The sequence below is a fragment of the Chionomys nivalis genome, chromosome 1, assembly GCF_950005125.1.
Source record: "Chionomys nivalis chromosome 1, mChiNiv1.1, whole genome shotgun sequence".
In the NCBI taxonomy this organism is placed as follows: domain Eukaryota; kingdom Metazoa; phylum Chordata; class Mammalia; order Rodentia; family Cricetidae; genus Chionomys; species Chionomys nivalis.
Genome location: NC_080086.1, coordinates 14,202,871 through 14,222,538, shown reverse-complemented (window position 1 = coordinate 14,222,538; position 19,668 = coordinate 14,202,871). Strand labels below are relative to the sequence as shown.

The 19,668-nt window shown below is 45.5% G+C and overlaps 1 protein-coding gene across 3 annotated transcripts; it reads right to left on the bottom strand.

The window, feature by feature from the left end:
- Nucleotides 1–1,111: 1,111 nt before the first annotated feature.
- Arhgdib (Rho GDP dissociation inhibitor beta) lies at nucleotides 1,112–18,821 on the bottom strand. Of its 3 annotated transcripts, none has more exons than XM_057778336.1 (6): nucleotides 18,717–18,821; nucleotides 10,616–10,803; nucleotides 9,344–9,427; nucleotides 6,614–6,690; nucleotides 3,873–3,936; nucleotides 1,112–1,783 (listed from the first exon to the last, which is right to left on the bottom strand). In XM_057778336.1, the coding sequence occupies exons 2-6, from the start codon at nucleotides 10,791–10,793 to the stop codon at nucleotides 1,584–1,586; spliced, it is 603 nt and encodes a 200-aa protein (XP_057634319.1). In that variant the 5' UTR covers nucleotides 10,794–10,803; nucleotides 18,717–18,821; the 3' UTR covers nucleotides 1,112–1,583. The 3 variants fall into 3 exon arrangements, with proteins under 3 accessions (XP_057634319.1, XP_057634309.1, XP_057634329.1); XM_057778326.1 differs by lacking the exon at nucleotides 18,717–18,821 and adding an exon at nucleotides 18,593–18,710; XM_057778346.1 differs by lacking the exon at nucleotides 18,717–18,821 and adding an exon at nucleotides 18,373–18,453.
- Nucleotides 18,822–19,668: the final 847 nt, after the last annotated feature.

The following is a 19,668-nucleotide window of genomic DNA, read 5'->3' as shown; positions in this document are numbered from 1 at the left end:
CTCTATGCCTCTTAATAATTTAAGTAGGAAGCTACAAATATGGCTGTAAGCTGATCCAGTGTCTCCCAGCTCACACCGCGGATGGGAGAGGTGGGCACAAATTATCGATGATTTAAGTATGAAACACAGAGTGGTGAGACATGCGAAAATTCCCAGGCCGGTGTGAGAGAGATGATGAACAATCGGGGCAACATAGGGCTTGATGAAGGATGTCTGCCTGCTAGTACAAGCAGAGCCCTGTGTGCATGCGGTCGCCTAGACATCAAAATGTGTGATGGACATGTATGGCTTTTATAGGCCAAGACAAAATAGTATAGCTGGCAAAAGCAACTTCAGAGGAGGCGGGTTTGCTTTGGTTTATCCCAATTTGAGGGTACAGTGAGGAGGGCGTGCTGGTGGGAGCGCAAGACAGCCGGTCATGCTGCATCCACAGTAGGAAGCGGAGATGGTGCTGAGCTTGCTTTCTCCATCTCATTCAGCCCAGGATCCCAGCATGGAGAGATAGTACTCCTGGGCAGGGTGAGTTGTCCCACTTCAGTGAACAGTCTAGAAGCTCCTGCGGACGTGCCTAGGGGCCTTTCTCCTGGCTGGTTCTAGATTCTGTCAAGCTGACAATATGAACAAGAGATCTCACGGGAAGAGCTAAAGTCTAGATGTGAAAGCAGAATGTGAGCAAGCATTAGTCACTGAGAATTACAGGAAGAGAGCTATCGATGTCAAGGCCGTCTTGCCACGGCCTTTATGTAATAGACTCAACCAGCATAGACGTTTCTTCATTCAGTAGATGCTGTGAGCCCATGGAAGAATCCCAAGCAGGAGCCAGAGTCTGACCCGGCCCACAGATCAAGTCTGAGAGTTCTAAAGATAGTGGGGTGTCTCAATCTTGGATGAAGGACCCTAAGCAAATATTATATAATAAATGAAATTTAGAATGGTCACTCTGGTTACCTACACTCACTGGCCATTATATTGTAACAACCTGTTGACAAGGATATACACATGCCCTATACTGCAGATCTTACCAATGCCCCATCTGTAAGATGACTTTGGATGCGAGCCTTCTGGTACCATATTTGTTTGAGGGAAAAAGGAAGGGAAATGAGGTTCTCAGTCGCACAAATAGTCACTTTATTCTTTTCCTTTTGTGTTGTTTACAGTGTCTCCCACAAAAGAAGACCCCCACGGAATCATTGAACCAGAAGAACCCAGTGGCAAGAATGAGCTTCTGAACAGAAGGCAAAGCATCATGACAGCTTGCTGTTCCCTGGCATTCAGTACTCACATCAGAAGAAAAGGGAGGATGCTAAATGAGACAGAGAACTCCAGAACTCTGGCCCTGCTGAGGGGAAGGAAGTTTGAGGGAACACGCTGGGGTAAAGCCTAGGTTTTAAGTCTCATCTGTGGGGACACGCTTGAAGAATGGAGTAAGAGAAAACACATCAATGAGGAGGTGGTGTGTGTGTGTGTGTGTGTGTGATAGACTGGATCCAGCTGTGAACAGGGAGGGAAGAGGGAGACCATGATTGACCTGGCTGGGAGAATCCTTCCAGTCGGGAAGGTCCCAGAGGAATGGGCAGATGCGCTCATTCTACCCAATCCTTCTTAATGGCCAGGTTCCATTCCCAGGTGAGGTGGTCCTGCTTGTCGTCATCAGTGAAGAAGGACTTGTTGTGGTAAGTTCCTCGGGCCAACATGCCCTTGGGAGCCTCCTCCACTGGAGTGAGGAACTCGTACTCCTCCGGTCGGGGCCCGTAGCTGCCAACCATGAATGTAGCTTTATCCACTAGGAGGAAAGAACGGTCCATTAGTGTGAGACTCGGGCAACAGAAAAGCAAGCTGAAAATGGGGGATCTGAGCATAAGTCCAAAGCAACGGTGCCCAAGCCTGGCCAAACAGCAATTTCCCTGGGGCAATTTTTTTTTGTTTTGTTTTGAACTAAGCCAGGTGTGTATGATTGCATTTCTGGAACCAGGGAGGTTGAGTCAGGAACTCAAGACCAAGTTTGGCTGTGTGCCCAGGATCTTGTCTTTATGACCAAATAATCCCTCTGGACAGATATATTCAAGCATTTTAAAACCCAAAATTCCTTTAAAAAATGTGATTTACTTTGTCATTCCCCGTAATGGAGACCAAGGTTTAGTAACCTGTGGGTACCAAAAACCAGTCTTTAAAAAGTATCAGAGTCGATTCTGATGATGAAGCCAGAGTATTAATAACTTAAATCAGTGTGGGGAGGGGGGTGACGCCTCCACACAGGGCTGTAGCAGACTGAACCACTGAAAATGGGCAGACAGACAGTCAGGCCTCAGTCTCCCTTGGAGCTCCCCAGCTCTGCAGCACGTGGGGCCTTCTGTCTTTCTCTATATAATGGACTTTAAGGACTCCTTGTCTGAAATCATTATAAAGATATCTTAGTTGGAGGGGGTTACTATATCATTTGGTGGTCAGAATAGGTAGAATTTAGGAACTCAAATATGAGATGGGAGGGGCCACTTGAAGAACCAGCTTGAGGGGACTGCTGGGTCTGGGTTCAGAACACCTGGACTTCGGAAGTTTAACCCAGCTGCGGGGCAGGGTACAGCTGGCCTTGTAATTGCTGCGCAGTTGGAGGCCCAGCTGCACACTTGCCACAGGCTGCTGGCGCAGTGACTCAGCACAGCCTCTGGGCTCAAAGGAAATAGCAAATTGAGCTGGGTTTTCATGAGACCAGGTATTAGCAAGCCAGTCAGTGTTTCTCAGGTCCTTGATCTTCTCTGGAATTTAATAGACTGATTTTTCTGTCCTGAAGTCATATCAAATAATAATTGCTCCTGGCTCCTTTGTTGATTTGGGGGACTAGGCTATGTTATCTTGTGTACACGCCTGGTGCAGAAAGGAAGACCGGTCAGGAAGGCGTGTGGATGTGTCTGGGTTATGTTCCTGCCCAAGGGGTGTCCAGAATAATAGCATAGGGAATATTATATTATACTACTTTTTCTCCGCCCTAGAAAAAAATGTTTACCCATTTCTTTAAGAGAGCAAACACCACCTCTCTGTCCCTCCTCTCAATGGAATCCCTGAGGCTCACCCAATACACTGTCGCTCTGCCTCTCTTCCCCATGGTGCCCATAATGTTCACTCCAATACACCGCCTTTCTATCCCTCCTCCCCATGAAACCCCTGAGGCTCACCCCAACACATAGTCCTTGGGCAGGTCTTTGTTGTCTTTCTGTCAAGGTTTTTACACTGTAGACTGTTTGTGCTTTTGAATATTTGGTGTGTGTGTGTGTGTGTGTGTGCGCGCGCGCGCGCGCACACACACACACATACAGGGCAGAAATTGACCTCAGGTGTTCTTCCCAGGTAATATCTGCGCTGTTTTGTTTGAGACAGGGCTTTCTCACTGATCTCGAACTCACCAACTAATCACTGCTGACCAGATAGTGATGCCCAGGGGCCCCCCAGTATCTGCCTTTCCAGGCTGGGATTACAAACGCATGCCACCATACTGGCTTGCTTACAGGGGTTCTCAGGCCTTAAACTTGGGTCTTCATGCAAACACTTTACTAAGTGGGTTATTCCTTCCACTTCTCCACTTTTAACGAGCACTTTATGACCTTTGCCTCAATTTATCTTAGTGACCCTCCCCATGTATGAATGAGTAACAAACTTGAATTCCGGATTCTGAATGCCGAGGGCCAGTGGTTAGCCTTACCCAAACCTGGCATCCTAAATACTGGTCTCAACATCTAGGCCTGACGTACCTGTGTAACTTTGCCTAGAGTGGCTGTGCCATCTGCCTATATCTTTCATCCAGCTCTCGTAAGCTTATAACCAAAGGTTGTTCAAAGCTTGGGGCAGAAATACCAGTGAGAAGTTTGGGACACTCTTACCTTTCATCCCAGTCCGGTATGTGTGCTGAACATATTTCAGGCCCGACACAATGTCCTTGTTCACCTGTGGGTCAGAAGCCCCCAGACAATTCAGATTAAAGATGCTTTCTGTTTTTTTTTCTAATTTTCTAATTTTCCCATCCCATTTAGTTAAATAGATTGAGTGCTCCTGTATCAAGTCAGTGTGTTTCTCTCAGAAAGTGGAGAGACCCAATCAAAAGACTTCATGTTGCCAATGCATGTTTAATCACTGGCTATGTAATATTTCTTGATTTAATTGCTTTTGGGGAGGATGCTCATTCAAACATTGTCTCAGTATTCTTCACCATATCTCTCCCTTCTTAGTGGCTTGGGCAATAATTTCTAGCCCTCTCTCCTTAATGCTACTAGCAAAAACACTGTCCTGGTCTCAGGGAAGGTTATAAAAATACCAATGGAAAATTCGATGTAAGTCTGTGGACACCATAGCCCCAGAAATGATCCACCTCGCCTATGAAAAACAAACAACAGGCAGAAAAGCGGTAATGGAAAGTCAGGCCTGGGGGAGGCTGTGTAACTGACTGAGATCGGAATCTAGAGGGAAGGCTGTGGTCACACCAGAACACCCGCCCCATAAATAATGGAGGAAGCCCACGGGTACCCGGCAGGCACGTCCAGGTTCTCTCACCACGTACGCTATGACACTGCTGCTTTCCCTGGATGCTCAGTGAAAATCCCCCAGAGGGAATGGAGCTGTAGGCAGCCTGGCATTTTGTTTTCCATGACTCACTGTACCTGGGCCTGACCTGGGCTGCCCGTGAGTTTTTCACAGTGGTCATGTCTATGCAAACAAGTCAAAGACGACGCTGAGTCATGAGCCGAAGGGCTTGGGGAACTTTCACCAGCAGAAAAATTAAAGGACCTTCAATGATTTTCCCTGTCAACAATTTTGTCTCTCTGTACATGTGGAGGGCGCAATAGTTGAAACCAAACTTCTAGGGCTGTCATTCATTCTCCTGATGGTGAGATAGACACACGTGAATTTCGTCACCTCGGTGCTCCCCAGAGAAACCGCTTCACAGAAACATATTTAAGGAAAAAAAATACATGGATTTTTAATATAGTACCCTCTTCTGCCTATGTCCGCTCTCCGCTGGATCTCCCAACTCCCAAAGCAAGAAGTTTTGGTTACAGGACACTAAAGACTGGAAGTCAGAGGTACTTCATGTCCTTAAGAGGCAGAGTACGGGGGTGGGGACCCAAAGAATCACCCTAGGTCAGGGTTCTAGGGCATTGTCAACTTCAGGATAAGAAAAAGAACACGGAGAGAAACAGAATGCTGGAGGCTTGTTGGTAACTGGTATTATAAATGCATTTTCCTGGAATGTTTGCCATGAAATGTCAGGAAAGATTTAAATTGCTTTTGAATTGCTCTTTACTGTGATCTGGGCTCCTTCCGACTGCAGCTCCAAGCAGGGACAAGCTATAGGCTGATTTACCTTTGCTTGAGTAAGAGAGAGAGAGAGAGAGAGAGAGAGAGAGAGAGAGAGAGAGAGAGAGAGAGAGAGAGAGATTGATCTTGACGGAAATCGGGGCTAACCAGAAGTGGGCTGGACTCGAAGGTTCCTCTGTGTCTTGATACACAACCCTGACAGCTCTAGACTCACCTATACTCATTGACCTCCCCTCCCCTTTTTATTCAGTCAAAATCTACTGGTTGGATTCATTTGTAAACCCAGGTTTTCTAAACTAACAGCACAATAGTGCAAATGCTTAACCACTGGACGGATGGGAAGCCATTCTGGGTGCTTTAGATATGAGGCTTTCCCAACATCCCAGGGGCTCTGGTAATAAACAGTATGGCAGGAAGCAATGCCATCCAAAGGTCAAACGATGGTTGTGTAGGTGTTAACAAATATTTACAGGACAAAAAGACCTTAAGCATTTTAGCATGTGGTGGAGAGTGGCTGTCTGGCCACCTTGAATCATATCCTGCACCCAGGAGAAAGGTGGGCGCATTGTGCAAACAGAGAGAGCAGATGGAGAGTCCCCTGGAGGACATGACTGAGTGGGAATGGGCGGCAGCCAAGGCAAGCAAACCCTGAAATGCAAAACAGTATGTCTCTCGCTTATTTACTTCCAAGGTCCAGATTATTTTTCTGGGAACTGTAGTTACTCACTGGGATGTATGTCTATTCATGAGTTGGGAGCTTCCTTCTGGCTTAGTTTTGCTAGATGATCTGCTCGCCTGCTCTACAAATGCCACTGAAATTCCTAGCCACTCTGTAAGGGCCAAGGTTCCTGCATCTGAAGGATAATTGAGCAGTTGGAGCATCCTGTTTTCTTCTCCTTTTCAATAAACCATTTATTTGTAACATATATCCACAAAGACCTACCACTTACAAACCTGTGTGATGTAGTGGAAGGAAGAGGCACACACTTTCGGCTTGCCCCTGCTTGCTTAGGTTGTGTAAGGGGGAAATGGCACAATGCACAGTAGTGTGCACCTCGTGGAAGTGTCGGGCACTGAGAGGGGGTGGTGGAGGATGGAGAGGCTGAGGTGTCCGGCAGGAAAGGTTCGGGAAGTGAGGGCGGATCCCCACAGGAAGAGCTCAGAGGTGGGGGCAGGTTATTTCAGACCCAAGCTGGGAAAAGGAGGACAGCAGCAACCACCACCAAAATCAGTAGTGACAACAGGAGAGTACCAACACAGTCGCGCAAGAGATGGACAGTTAGAGCGAGCGCATGTGGCAGATACTTACTTTGAAGTTAATTTTGACTCTGTATTCAATACCTTCCTTTAGCACAAATGTTTCCTTTTTGAGGGCTTCGAGGTCACCTATAGAGAGGGTTTAGAAAGTTAATATCCTCAGGAGCTGCTATATAAAGAATGAAAGCCAAGGGTTCAGAGCCTTCTGTTGGGACCTTCTGGGTTGCATGATTCAAAAAGTTCTTAATTCAGATAGCATGTGAGATTAGTGTACACACACACACACACACACACACACACACACCTATACTGCCTGGAATCTTATAGTCCAGTTATTAAAAAAACATAGTAACATGGTAAAGAATTTTCCTAAACGTTTGAGGCCAATACCAAAAATATACAAACTTTATAATTAGTTGTGAACATAAACCGTTTTTTCCCATAACTTCCAATTAGTCCTGATGAAAACAAATACTTTTTATTATTTGTCAGTAACAAAAAAGTGTCAATCAACCGACCACCCTAAAGGAAAGTGAGTTAATATTCTTTCTATTGAAAACTTCATGTATATCCATAGCCAGATGAAGATGTGAATGTTTTTCTTCAAGAAATATGAGAAAAAATATATAAGAGCATCAGCTATTGCTTTCATAAAATTCATAAGTCTTCATTAGACTTTCCCTCCATCAATTCATATAATTGATATTATTATTATTATTATTATTATTATTGCCAGTTGGTAATATATGGTATATTCCAGCTTTAAAAACTACTTTTAATTTTTATAATTATTTAGCTAGGTTCTCATTTTAAGCTTATTGGACTCGCATTTACAATGTCACATCATCTTATTTTCCTTAGAGAAGATCATTTAAATTGTAACAGCTGTAGGGTTCATGATCCTGAGAGCTGCCTTTAAACCCTGGGCCCTGCTTAGGGAGGCTGTGATGCTTTGTTCTTTCCTCCATACATTTTTTTTATAGTTCAATTGTATGGGCATGTACGTGTGTGTGTGTGCATGTATGTACATGTATGTATGTATATGTTTATGTACAAGTCTCTGTGTGTATGTGTGCATATGTATGCGTGTGTGTCTATACGTGTGCATATGTGTGTCTGTACATGTGTGTATTTCACACAGCTTTGGATAAGGATTTCACTTCACAAACATGATTACATGGCTTCAGCTCAGCAGCTTTCTTCCCTAGGACAGAAAACCAGATTCAGGGTTTCAAAGATGGAGTTTCCAGGCGTTGTTCTCATCCTCTGGGCACAACCTCAGCACTGTCTGACCTACACTTCCCAACTGACAGCTGTTCCTGGCCACACAGCACAGGGCTGAGTCTGGGTGAGAGACAGCCTGTTTTTGTCCTGGAGAGATGCAGCAATGTGGGGCCATGAGTGAGAGAGAGAGAGAGAGAGAGAGAGAAAGAGAGAGAGAGAGAGAGAGAGAGAGAGAGAGAGAGAGAGAGAGAGAGAGAGAGAGAGAGAGAGGACGTGCTTGTGGTGTCTGCTCTACTGATTTCAGTTGAACAGGAAGCCTGTCTTCTCAGGCCCTGATTTCCTCCCTCTGACAGAAGAATCCATATAAGGTAAAGCGCACATGGCCTGTGAAAGGGAAGTTCCTGCCATTGAACTGACAGCCCCAGAGTTGTGCTTTCCTTTGCTTCGGTGAAGCTTTGAACCTGGCAGCAGCCTTCCCCCTGCAGATCTACCTTTGATGCCCCTGATTTGGCTTCTGACCCTCTTTTCACCCCCTAGCAGGCGCCTATTTTTCCATGAAGCCCACCTTCCCTGTTTATGCCCATCTCCTTGAGACCTGCCTATGGAAAGAACACGAAGGGGAAATGAACACTTTTGTTAGTTTGTTCTTTGTAGGAGAACTTGTTTATGGCATGAAACTTTAAGCTTTGGGTGTGTTGAGCAGGGGAGTATCTATTGTTACTCAGATGGTCTTGAGGTGTTCCTTCCCTCAGACCATAGCTGGGAGAGAATTAGAGCCTTTGCTGGCCTTCAGACCATCTGAAAACTGCGAGCCCTGGCGGGCGCAGTGTATGTCCACATTTCCATCCACAGTCTATCCTGGGGGAACAGCTGCTGCTTCTCCCATGTGGAAGCGCAGAGAGGTGGTACATGCCACACAAGTAGACATATCAAAGGTGAGTAACTGGAGGCTGGGGAAATGCCACACAAATAGACATATCAAAGGTGAATAACTGGAGGCTGGGGAAAAGGCTCAGTCAGGGACATGCTTGCCATGCAAGCATGAGGACCCGAGTTTGACCTGAACCGTGGTAAAAAAGTTTCAGAACTAAATAATCCCCCAAATAAATAAAGCTGGGCATGGTAGCCCTGGAGAGATGGAGACAGGCAGGTCCCTTCCCTGGGGCTCTCTGGCCAGACATACAAGCCAAAGTAAGAGACCACGAGCACAATGACACCTGAGGTTAACTTCCGGCCTCCACATGCATGTACACACATGTACTCTGCACTCTTCACATGTACATGAATTTGGAATCCTAATAGTATGCAAATACACAGATGTATATACACACATAAAAGTCTATAACTCTCAACTGTTCCATTGCACTGAGTCTGGAGCTGGATTTTTCATTAAACACGGCAAGCAGCGGACACTCAGAATGCAATGGGCATTTGCAGACTGATCCCAGCATGTATGATTCCAAGGGCCACCTTGATGATTTTCTCCAGAGAGGATTGGGGACAAGTTTTCCCTGTGACATATTAGACCTCTCTGAACAGTAGGGATGTGTTCACTTACCAGTAAGGTCCATGGTGATTGGTCCTGGCGCACTGTCACAAACAAGGCTAAGCCGGGTGACAGTGACGTTGGGGACTGTTGGGTCTGTAGGGTTAAAGAGAAATCATAAGTATAAGGAAAGGGCATGTGTGTGGTGTGTATGTGTGTGTTTCAAGTTTTGGATGAGGGAAGAGACTATAAAGAGAAAATGACTTCTCTATGCGGAGTAACAATAGAAATATTTGCTATGCTTAGCTTTGATCCCTATAGAAATGGCAGAATTGTGATCTTTCTAATTCAGGAATTTGCATACTTTATATCAAGTTGACACAAGCCAGAGTCACTTTGGAAGAGTGACCCTCTCTTGAGAAAGTGCCCTCACCACACTGGCACACAGACAAGCCAGTGGTGTATTGTCTTCATTGATGATTGCGATAGGAGAGCCTAGCTCGTTATGGATGGTACTTCCCCTGGGCTGTTGCTCCTGGGTGCTATAAGAAAGCAGGCAAAGACCAAAGGTGGTGGAGGCACACACCTTTAATCCCAGCACTTGGAAGGCAGAGGCAGGTGGATCTCTGTGAGTTCGAGGTCAGCCTGGTCTACAGAGTGAGTTCCAGGACAGTTTGAAAAAAATAAAACAAAAAGAAAAGGAAAAGAAAGGGAAAAGAAAGCAAACTGAACAAGCCAGGAGGAGCACGCTAGTAAGCAACCTTTGTCCATGACTTCTGCATCAGTTCCTGTTTCCAGGTGCTCGCCTTGAGTTCCTGGCCCGACTTCCTTTAGTGACTATGAAAGCATGAGCTAAATAAATCAACCCCTTTATCCCAAGATGCTAACTAAGACACAGACTCATCTTAATTATAAGTCTTAAATATCGAGACACCGTCTATTCAGGCCTTGTCACCATATTTTGTTCTGACAGTGCGTGTGTGTGTGTATGTGTGTGTAACAGAGACAGACACACACACAAACACACAGACAGAGAAAGAGAACTAATTACGAAACACCCCCCAAAGAGATAAGAACCTAGGGGCTGATGGAGACCAGAATACAATAATATAGTTGTGGTCTGAAATTCTAAGTGCTTTTCGTGGGTGAGTAATTTTTGTCTGCCTCAGCTGTGACTCTTACACAGTCTCCAGAGAAGACTTAATTATACAGCCCACGACCGTAGACAGCTCGAATAAAGAGTGCCTCACCCTCCTCACCATATAGCCCTTGGCTTCCGACTGTGGGTGACAGCTGAGCAGTCTCACTGGAGGCCCTGCCCTGCCCCTCCGCCTGCGCACACACCTGCTACCACAGGGACGTCTCCCAACAGTGTTTTCTTGTACTTGGTTAAGCTCTCGTCATCTTTGTCCATCTCCTGCAGCTCCTTCAGGGACTTCTGAGGGGGTGGCTTGTAATTGAGCTTGCTGTCCAGGTCATCGTCTCCCTCCTCCAGCTGGGGCTGTGCGTCCTTCTCGGTCATCTTGATTTCTCTTTATTTCAGAGATAGGATGATGGTCCGTTAGCTAGTTGGGTTGCTATTGGTGCCACCCTTGCCTTATTGGAGATCTACACGCATCAGGGAGTCAAATTGTCCCTCAGCACATTTCATGAAATATATAATCTTTCCAGCTGTTTCTCTGACTTAATTTTTCTTTGTAGAAACAAAACTATATAAATAAATAACTCACTTGTGAACAATATGCTCTAGGGAAGAAGCATAATTAACAGTCCCAATGACCAATCATTCTAGCTCTCTTTGCTCCTTTGCTGTTCCCAGTATACAGTCTGAGCTATGGAGCCTTACGACACAGGAAGGGCATCTGTGCTCAAATGCTTATTCTTTCATTGAATAGCAGTCAGGTCTCGAAGATGACACTCGGGAAACACAGACCTCTGACACCTGCCTGGGATATACGAATGGGCTCCATCCCACACTGCTAATTATGGTTTGAGAGCAGACACCGGGTCCTCGGTTTTTCTTGAGTTTACACCCCCACCCCATAACACATATGTAGCTCTGCATTTTATAATTTTCATTGATTGATTTATTTTACTGTGTATCCTGTGTTCTTTGGACATGCCACCAAGCAGCAAAGGACTCAAATTCCTCTTGGCAAAATCTGAAGTGCAAATATGTTCTAAGGGGCCTTCTCCAATCTCCCTGTTTCTTTGAGTCCTTACTATATTTTTCTATATTTCTAGTAATCCTGTGCTGTCTATACACTGCAGGTTAGCTGTGTGATCTAATAGAAAAATCATAAACTTACTTAAAAGATAATGAGATTTGTTTTTTTAAAAAAATTTCAACTTGATGGTATGACTCGATCATGGAGTTTACACGTGATGACATTGTATAAAAGTGTCAACAGGTTGGATGCATCTACAAGGTCCCCTGTGCATGGACCATGAATCTTTCCTTCTCTGATCATCGTCTACATTAACTTGAGTTGTGTAAAGAGAAACGAGGCAGAGCTCTAGTAAAATTATCCTCATGTGAGTGATGATGAGTGTCTGTAGATACAGATTTTCACAGTTCCAAAGTTAAGAGGTAAAATAGTCCAATTCTCACTGAATCATTGGGAAACTGAGAACTGATGTAACCATCCTGGTCACGTAGCGGTGAACTCGACAGTGTGTGGCTCACATAGCAGTGAACTCAACAGTGTGTGGTTCACATAGCAGTGAACTTGACAGTGTGTGGCTCACACAGCAGTGAACTCAACAGTGTGCGCCTGAAGGTAAAGGGAGGTGCTGCCTGGGAGATGCCTGGGCAAGAATGTCAAATTTCTCATCTTCTCTTGCCCATAGGCACAGCCTTCATTTCTCATAGTCTCAAACCTAGAAGACATTATGTATCACATCTCATCCAGAGTGAAAACACAGTGGACGTCTGGGAATTCTCTGGGAATGAGGAAATTTATGGCTCAATTTGATAGCAGTTAATATGTTACTCATATGACGAGAAGAAAAATAATTTGGAAATAGAGATGAACTAAAGCAAATTTGATGGAACAAAAGAAAGAAATGGTCGGGGAGTATGGAGGGGGTGTGAAGGAGAGGTTGAAACAGAGGAAGGGAGAGAAAGACACGAGGAACCTTTTCATTCATCTTCCAGCAAAACATCAGGCCAAACACCAAAGGCCTGAGTAGCTCTGAAAGCCACATTGCAATGCCCAGGTCCGTTTCCTACACAGAAAGGAAGCAAGTAGCATGGCTCTTCTGATAACCTAGTCTCACTTGGACCACAGCATCACAACCCTCAAAGCCAAGACTCCAGAGATTGGCCGCCAAGACTCCAGAGATCAGCGGAGAAAGCATAATGACTAATCCAGCTCATATCCCGGACAGCATTCAGAGAAAAAATAGAATGAACTGGTAGGAAAAATAAAGAAGGATGCAGTGGGTGGATCTTGTAATCTGGGGGCAATTTAAGGACAAGCTTCAAGGAGCAGATGAAGAGCAAGCTGGATAAGACGAATCGGAAGAGGCAGAGTCTCATCTGGTGGCCATAGCAGCTTAGCAGATGAGCATGGTGGAGAGTCTACAACCTACCAGATAGAGAAGCAGGCTATTTACAAGGACAAGGTTGGCCCAGCGCACAGGAGAGAACCTTTGGGAATGTATCATTCTGTCCCAACAGCTCCCCATTGAAAGCCTGGCCGTTAGATAGTGACATCGCGTTAATTCATCAGTTCAGGATGACCTCGTTAGCCTGCAAGAGCTGTGATTCTTCAGCTTTAGATTCCAGTTCTTGAAAAGAGTAAGAGAAAGAGGGAAAGAGAGGGAGAAGGAGAGAGGGGAGAAAGTGAGGGGTGGTAGGGGAAAGAGAGAAGGAGAGGGAGGGGGAGAAGGAGAGGTGAGGGATGGTTTGCCATAAGACTTGTAAACTTCTAACTATGTGACCTTTGCCAAATCAATTCTTCCATCATTCCATCATCTTCCATCTTATTATTAAATCTGACAAAATTTAAATTTTCGTAATTCATTGCAAACATAAACATTTCATAAAACCAAGACAACTTTCTGAAGAAGTTGAAGAGGGGAGGACAATGTGCGGTGTCTGGAATTGGTGCAATAAAAGTGGGCATTTCAGAGCCAATTACAATAATTTGACATAATCATAGCATAAGAAAAAGATACGAGACCCGCTGATCCAAAGTTCCTCACTGTGCAAAGATGATTATTATGGTAATACACACAAAATAACTGCAAAAGTAACACTCAGCCAAAGCCTTTTCAGCAAAAAAGAGGTTAAGACTTGTTGGTGGGCAGCCACGGCTTTCAAAGGCCTTCACTTCGGAGCATACTGACATGTACGGTACTGGTCAGAGGCAGGGAAGGAAGGGAAGCTGGTAGCTTCCGTCACACTCAAGAGACCTAGATGGTTGATTGGTGGCCCTTCTCTTTTGGGAGATGACGGGACTCTTAAAACATGTGAAAAGCAGGGGCTGAGAGATGATTCAGTCGCTATGAACACTGGCTGCCCTTGCAGAGGACCTGGTTTGGATTCCCAGCACCTAGGCTGTAACTCTAACTCTAGTTCTGGAAGGTCTGTCACCTCTTCTTGCTTCTGGGGTCTACATACAAACATGTATGCAAAACAGTCATAAACGTAAAATAAAAATATGCAACTCTTGAAAAATATGACAAACATGGTCTTTAGTCCAAAGAAGAAAAGAATAAAGATATGATTTTTTTATTTTTTTTAGGCCATAGACTCATGGATTCTGAAGTCCTTCATAATCTTTTTTTGTTTTTTTTTTGTTTGTTTGTTTGGTTTTTCAAGATAGGTCTCACTGTTTTAGCTCTGGCTGTCCCCTGGAACTCGCTTTGTAGACAAAGCTGTCCTCAAACTCACAGAGATCTGCCTGCCTCTGCCCTCTAAGTGCTGGGATTAAAGGCATGCGCCACCACTGCGTGGCCTGGCCTGGTCTTCATAATCTTTATTGCGGTCTAAGAACTCCAGGTTGGAAATGTGACCTTGGCCCTATAACTTCTGGTGAATGCAGTACAGTTAATTGCTACAGAGGAAGTTCTTCCCCCTGAGGCCCTGCCAGATCCTTGAGATTGGACCTCAAAGTCAAGACTGAACTTCTTGACCCCAAATGTTGGCTATACAGAAGCAGAGGACATCAGGTACTATCCATGGCTCGTGAGTGTGGGCTTGTGGTGAGACTGTGCGATTTGGGGCTGTTTATCTCCACATTAAGCAACCCCATCACATATGGAGGTTGGTTTTGCCTCACTCGTAGTGAACTCTGTGGGCACATAGTTCAGCCCTGAGGACCCTACATTCCTTGACTTGAGAGATAGGGACCAGGGTACATGGTCTCTAGATGGCCCACTAGTCCCAGCCTCTCCCTGGAGGTATCTCCCTTCAGTGTGACAGCTGAGCTCCTCTTTATTAACTTTACCTCATCTGTGAACATGAGAGAACAACACCATCACTGAACTCTTTAAATTTCATATGACTTTCCGCAAGGTGCTACATTCTGAATTTTATAAAACTTGCTTTCCTCCTCCTCAGACGTAAATCATTTTTCTTTACCTGAACCTCTTTGTGTCACAAAGACTATCTTAGAAACAGCCACAAGCAGTTACTGGGCTGTTCTGAGTCCAAACTTAGCAATTCCACGCTCAGTGAAGCCCATGGACTATTGAAAGGAACCACCAGGCACGGTGAGGGAATTTCATGTTACAGAAACAGAAAAAAGCAGGAGAAAATAGTAAACACGGCTTAACCTCAGGCCGATACACACACATCTGACTGTTAATACAGCTTCATATGAGTTGTTGGCCATAGAAGAAATTAGATTCTATGTTTGTAGGAAATGAATTTTGCCCCTGGTTAACTTAGCGAAGTGACCTTCATGTTTGATAAAATGTGGGCTCGAGGAAGGTGGGCCTACTCGAAGCCTGACTCTGCAACAAACTTCTTACAGGCCCTAAGCAAGCTTCTAACATTCGCCAGTGGAGACGGAAAGCTGGTCCTCCCCCATAGCACTGAAAGGGGGAAGAACTGGCCAGGAGATTATTAATGCATACTAATAAGCATTAATCCCTTTCCTCCTCTCCTCCCTTGCTGGCCTTGCTGACACCCTGTGTTTTGCAGTGTGTAACTGCCTAAGTGCCGAAAGCTTCCCCTGCGAACAAACTGATCATGTTCAGCCCTTTCTCCTCAATTTGTAGTCTGTTTTTCTGAGGAGTAAGGAAGAGAGCCAAGGTTCAGGGACTTCTGAAGGTTGTTTATAAGTGGAGTCTAATGTAAAACTACAAAGATAACTACTGTATTTCCTTAGAAATACCTCGCAGTAACAATTTCATCTTAGACTGATCGAAGCCCCAGTTCACTCTGAACAATGAGTCAGTGGATACAGAGCAGTGGACGGAGAAACTCCCTCTGGCTCTGGAGCAAAATTCAGGGGCGATTCAACTGGGTTGAAAGGCTGCATCTCCTGGGGTGTTACCCTGCACATCTGAGTCACTACAAGAAAAAGGTAGCAACTAGAGAAAGGGAGAGAGGTGTGGGGGGTGGGGAGGGATGGGAGCAGGGGATTTCCTTGTAGTAGGGCTTAGAGCAGAGAGCTGGGTTCTCTCTGAAAACTACATAGCTAATCAAGGCTCTTCAGGCTTTGATGCTGCTGCCTGGTCTCAAGAGACCCCAGCTTATCTCGCGGGACATCCACAAGGCCTCTCGGCTGCTTCTGGAATCACCCCCAGTCCTTCAGTATTCCTAGCTGCATGGAAGATTTGGCCTTTCCTTGGCATTGAAAGGCCATTCTCTACCAAGTCAGCTGCTTGGACATTCCAAACTCAAAACTAGATGCGAAGATCCAAGCTAGCGACTGAGAGGGACACTTCTTGTACGCTGCACTGAAGGTTCTTACGTCCAGAAGGGGACATAGTTCTTAAATCGAATTCTCTATTTCTCTATTTTCAAAAATCCACCCCCCACCAGACTTCCCTTTTTTCCAGACCGGGTCGCACTATGTAGCCCAGGCAGTCCTGGAAGTCACAGAGGCAGGCTGCCTCTGCCTCCCAAAAGCTATGATTAAAGGTGTGCGCCAAGGCTCCTCCAGAAACAGAGTTTCACCTTTCCCTTCCTGAGGGAAACGGCTTATTTCCTGCCTCTGCATTCCTAGCGTGCTTCTCCAGCCTTTTTTTTTTTTTGTGCAGAAGGAGATAAGACTAAGATTTACGGTGCTTCTCCAACTGCCCACACTGCAACACTCTTCTTTCCCAAATAATACTTTAAAACAGTCTTCAAAGGCAGCTGTGCCATGGAAGTCATGACTAGGCAAAAAACAAAAAACAAACAAACAAACAAAAAAACTAGCCTTGAGTAACACAACATATCCCCAAGGTTTTGAATGGATGAAACATTAGAAGTCAAAGACAGTTTCATGGCCGGTCGAACTTAGGTTATCGGACTCCCGAAGCTTTAAAGACCTGGTGGAGTTTTAGTCAGCCTTGGTTGAGGAAATCAAAGCATTATCAACAGAGAACAAATTGGTAAGAGCTTGCTGTATGGGTGAAAGTACTGATGATGGTTCAGGAACAAGTGAGACCTGGGACCTGCCACTGTAGGCTCTGCATGAGACTCCAGCCCACCATCCATCAGCACAGTTCCTAACAGAGCGTGCTGCCCCACAAACGAAGGCACTCTATACATGGGTGTAGAGAAACCCTCTTCCATGGACGTTTCCCAAGGCTACCGTTTCCTTCACCCTACCCGCTACATGACTTCAGTCGAACTACCGAACACTTCCGCGACTTAGTAATCGTCTCCATTTGCTCAGTATGAAAATGTTGAGTTTCCCAATAGCAAGCTTGGCACACAGAGGGCTCTGAGCCAATGCTGGCTGTCTTCTCTCTGCATAATTTTCTCCCCACAGGACTCCTCCTTCCTGCTAGCTGGTTAGTCACACTATATTCCCATAAATTCCCCTCAGAATAACTCTGTTGTTCCGAGCTTCCAGTGCAAACAACGCTGCGAGACTGCTCAGAGTCGATCTCCTTAGGGACAGACCCATGGTCTCCCAAATGGCGAGGGACCAAATTCCAAGGGCTGGGAGATGCCCATGAGGCTGAGGCCGCATAGCCATGGTTGTTGCTCACTGGCTGAGTCTGGGCCATGGAGATGGAGAGGGGCCCATCGGTCTATCAGGGACTCGGGCTTCCCACAAGAATAAGCTGATTTTGTCACTACACTGTGCTGTATTTGAAACTGGCAGGGAAATACTCTTAGAAATGACAAGATGAACGGCACCTGCTGGTGAGCAGTCCCCAGCCAACAGGTCACCATCGATCTTTTCTTGAGTCCTCATGTGAGAATTCCATGTGCCAACCCTGACTTCGGGAGGATCTTGTCTTTGTGAATGGATGCTTTGGGAGCCTTCCTGTAGTCTACCTCTCTCACTGGCAGTGAGGAACTGCTCAGGGTTTCTCTCAGCCACATCACAACTTACTCCAGATGGGAGGATATTAGGACAGGCTGCCTGGGAGGTGATAAGGAGAGGAAGGCCCGTCAAGTCATCCAGAAAGCACTTCTAATGAGGCCAAAGTTCAGACCATGGCAGCCCGAAGGCCCACTGACCCTGTTCATGGTTGAACCCTCTTAGCTTCTTCTAGCCTCTCTCTCTCCAGCACCCTTCTTTGTATCTTTGGGTTCCCTTTAGCTCTCCCTGGTGTGAAAGGCTGTCTTGTTTTGGGCAGTAACCGTGACTATGTTTCTGCCCATCCCATGGCAGGAATTTAATTCCCTGCTTTTGCTAATGCCTCAGTACTTGACAGCTTGGAACCATTTTTTTTTTCTCTTCTCAAACATTCTCTTTAAAGTGTGCTCAAAAACAGGAAACCGCATAACCCCACCCCAGCACAACCCATTATCCACCAGCACAGTACATATCAACGCGGAGGGGCAGCTTTTCTTTTCCTGAGTTTGGTCAAATTCCAGCTTCTGCCAAGCTAGGAAACAGCTCAGTGTACCGCCCCCGCCCAATCCCAGGTATTCCCAGAGCCCTTCTCTGGAACATTCTCACAACAGGGTACTTGCCTACCTCCTCCAGTTTGTCTACCAGTCCCAGCCCCGACTTCCCCTTTTCTGCTCCAGCGGTCGGTCTCCTTAGCACTTTCTTATCATGAAGTTTGTTTTAAAGACCCAGCCTTCTTAAGAACAGCCGGAGCTCATCTGCTACAGGGCAGAAGCGTGCTTCCGAGATTTCCTGCGTGGGCTCTGCGCCCTCCTGCAGCCTCCCCCACCTCAGGCATTCAACTTACATTCAGGGCTTCGCGTTCTCTGTCGGGTACCTCTGCCTGTCAACTCTAACTTCTGAGTACTGGCAGTTAGAACAGGAAGGAAGTTAGTGAGAGAGAGAGAGAAAAAAAAATGTTTTAAACCTACTTGAAGAGGAAACCCTGGGCTGTCTCAAATCCTGTTCCTTTGCACTGCCTATCTTCTGATCAGCCAGCTCCGAGCAGCAGCATTCTTGACAATTAATGACACATGTGGAGCGAGCCAGCCCATGTGACATGGGCTGCATGAGTGTGCATGCGGGGGGATGGTCCCCATAGCCATGCGTGCTATGAATAACTGTGCGTGCGTGGCTAAGAGCCATAATCTTAGGGAGATACGTGGAGCCCCCCAAACAATACTGATAAATTTGTAGAGGCTTTGGTGTATACGCCTAACTTCTGCTTCTACAGGGCCCCCCGGCAGCTTTTTTTCTTTTCTTTTCTTTTTTTTTCTGGTAAGACAATTTGTTGGTAGGAAGTGCAGAGTAGGAATTCTGAATGTTAAATGTATATACTTGGTGCTAAATATTTCTTTACAGACATTTTTGGAGCTTTGTTTCCTGGTTCTAGTTTTACAATGTTGCTGTGTATTGAGCCATAAACCTTCAAATGAAGTAAACAAAAGCAAAAACAAAACAACAAAAATCCCGCTGCCCTTGGCTATGTCCAGGAATGCAGATCTGCAAAAGAAAACTCAACTTCATTAATTCATCATCTAAGGCAGAAATCTGTGATAATCACATATATGCTAAAATTGACTTTGCTGCTATTTGAGGAACTGGTTTGTGAAGTCATGTAAATGAGAACAAGCTGCCACGGCCATATGCAAACCTTTTGAGGAAACAGTGGCTGTGATCTCTACCTCACTGACTCTCCACGCTCCTATGACAGCAGTCAAAACTGCAGGCTCATTTATATGAAGATTTCAATAGTCAGTATTTGTATCTATACACTTAGTGCTTGCTACCTCAACACAGTCACTTGAAAAAACAGCATTAATTCGGTCTTCATCCAAGTTTATTGGATGCTGCGTGTTCTTAGGTTTATTTTGAAATTCACTG

Bases quoted from the DNA above. Each gene is read 5' to 3' on its own strand.
- Arhgdib (XM_057778336.1), bottom strand. From the start codon at position 10,793: ATGACCGAGAAGGACGCACAGCCCCAGCTGGAGGAGGGAGACGATGAC. The intron at 6,691-9,343 runs GTAAGTGAACAC...CCCTCTCTATAG, and splicing joins AATCACCATGGACCTTACTG to GTGACCTCGAAGCCCTCAAA. The intron at 1,784-3,872 runs GTAAGAGTGTCC...CTTTCCTCCTAG, and splicing joins ATACCGGACTGGGATGAAAG to TGGATAAAGCTACATTCATG.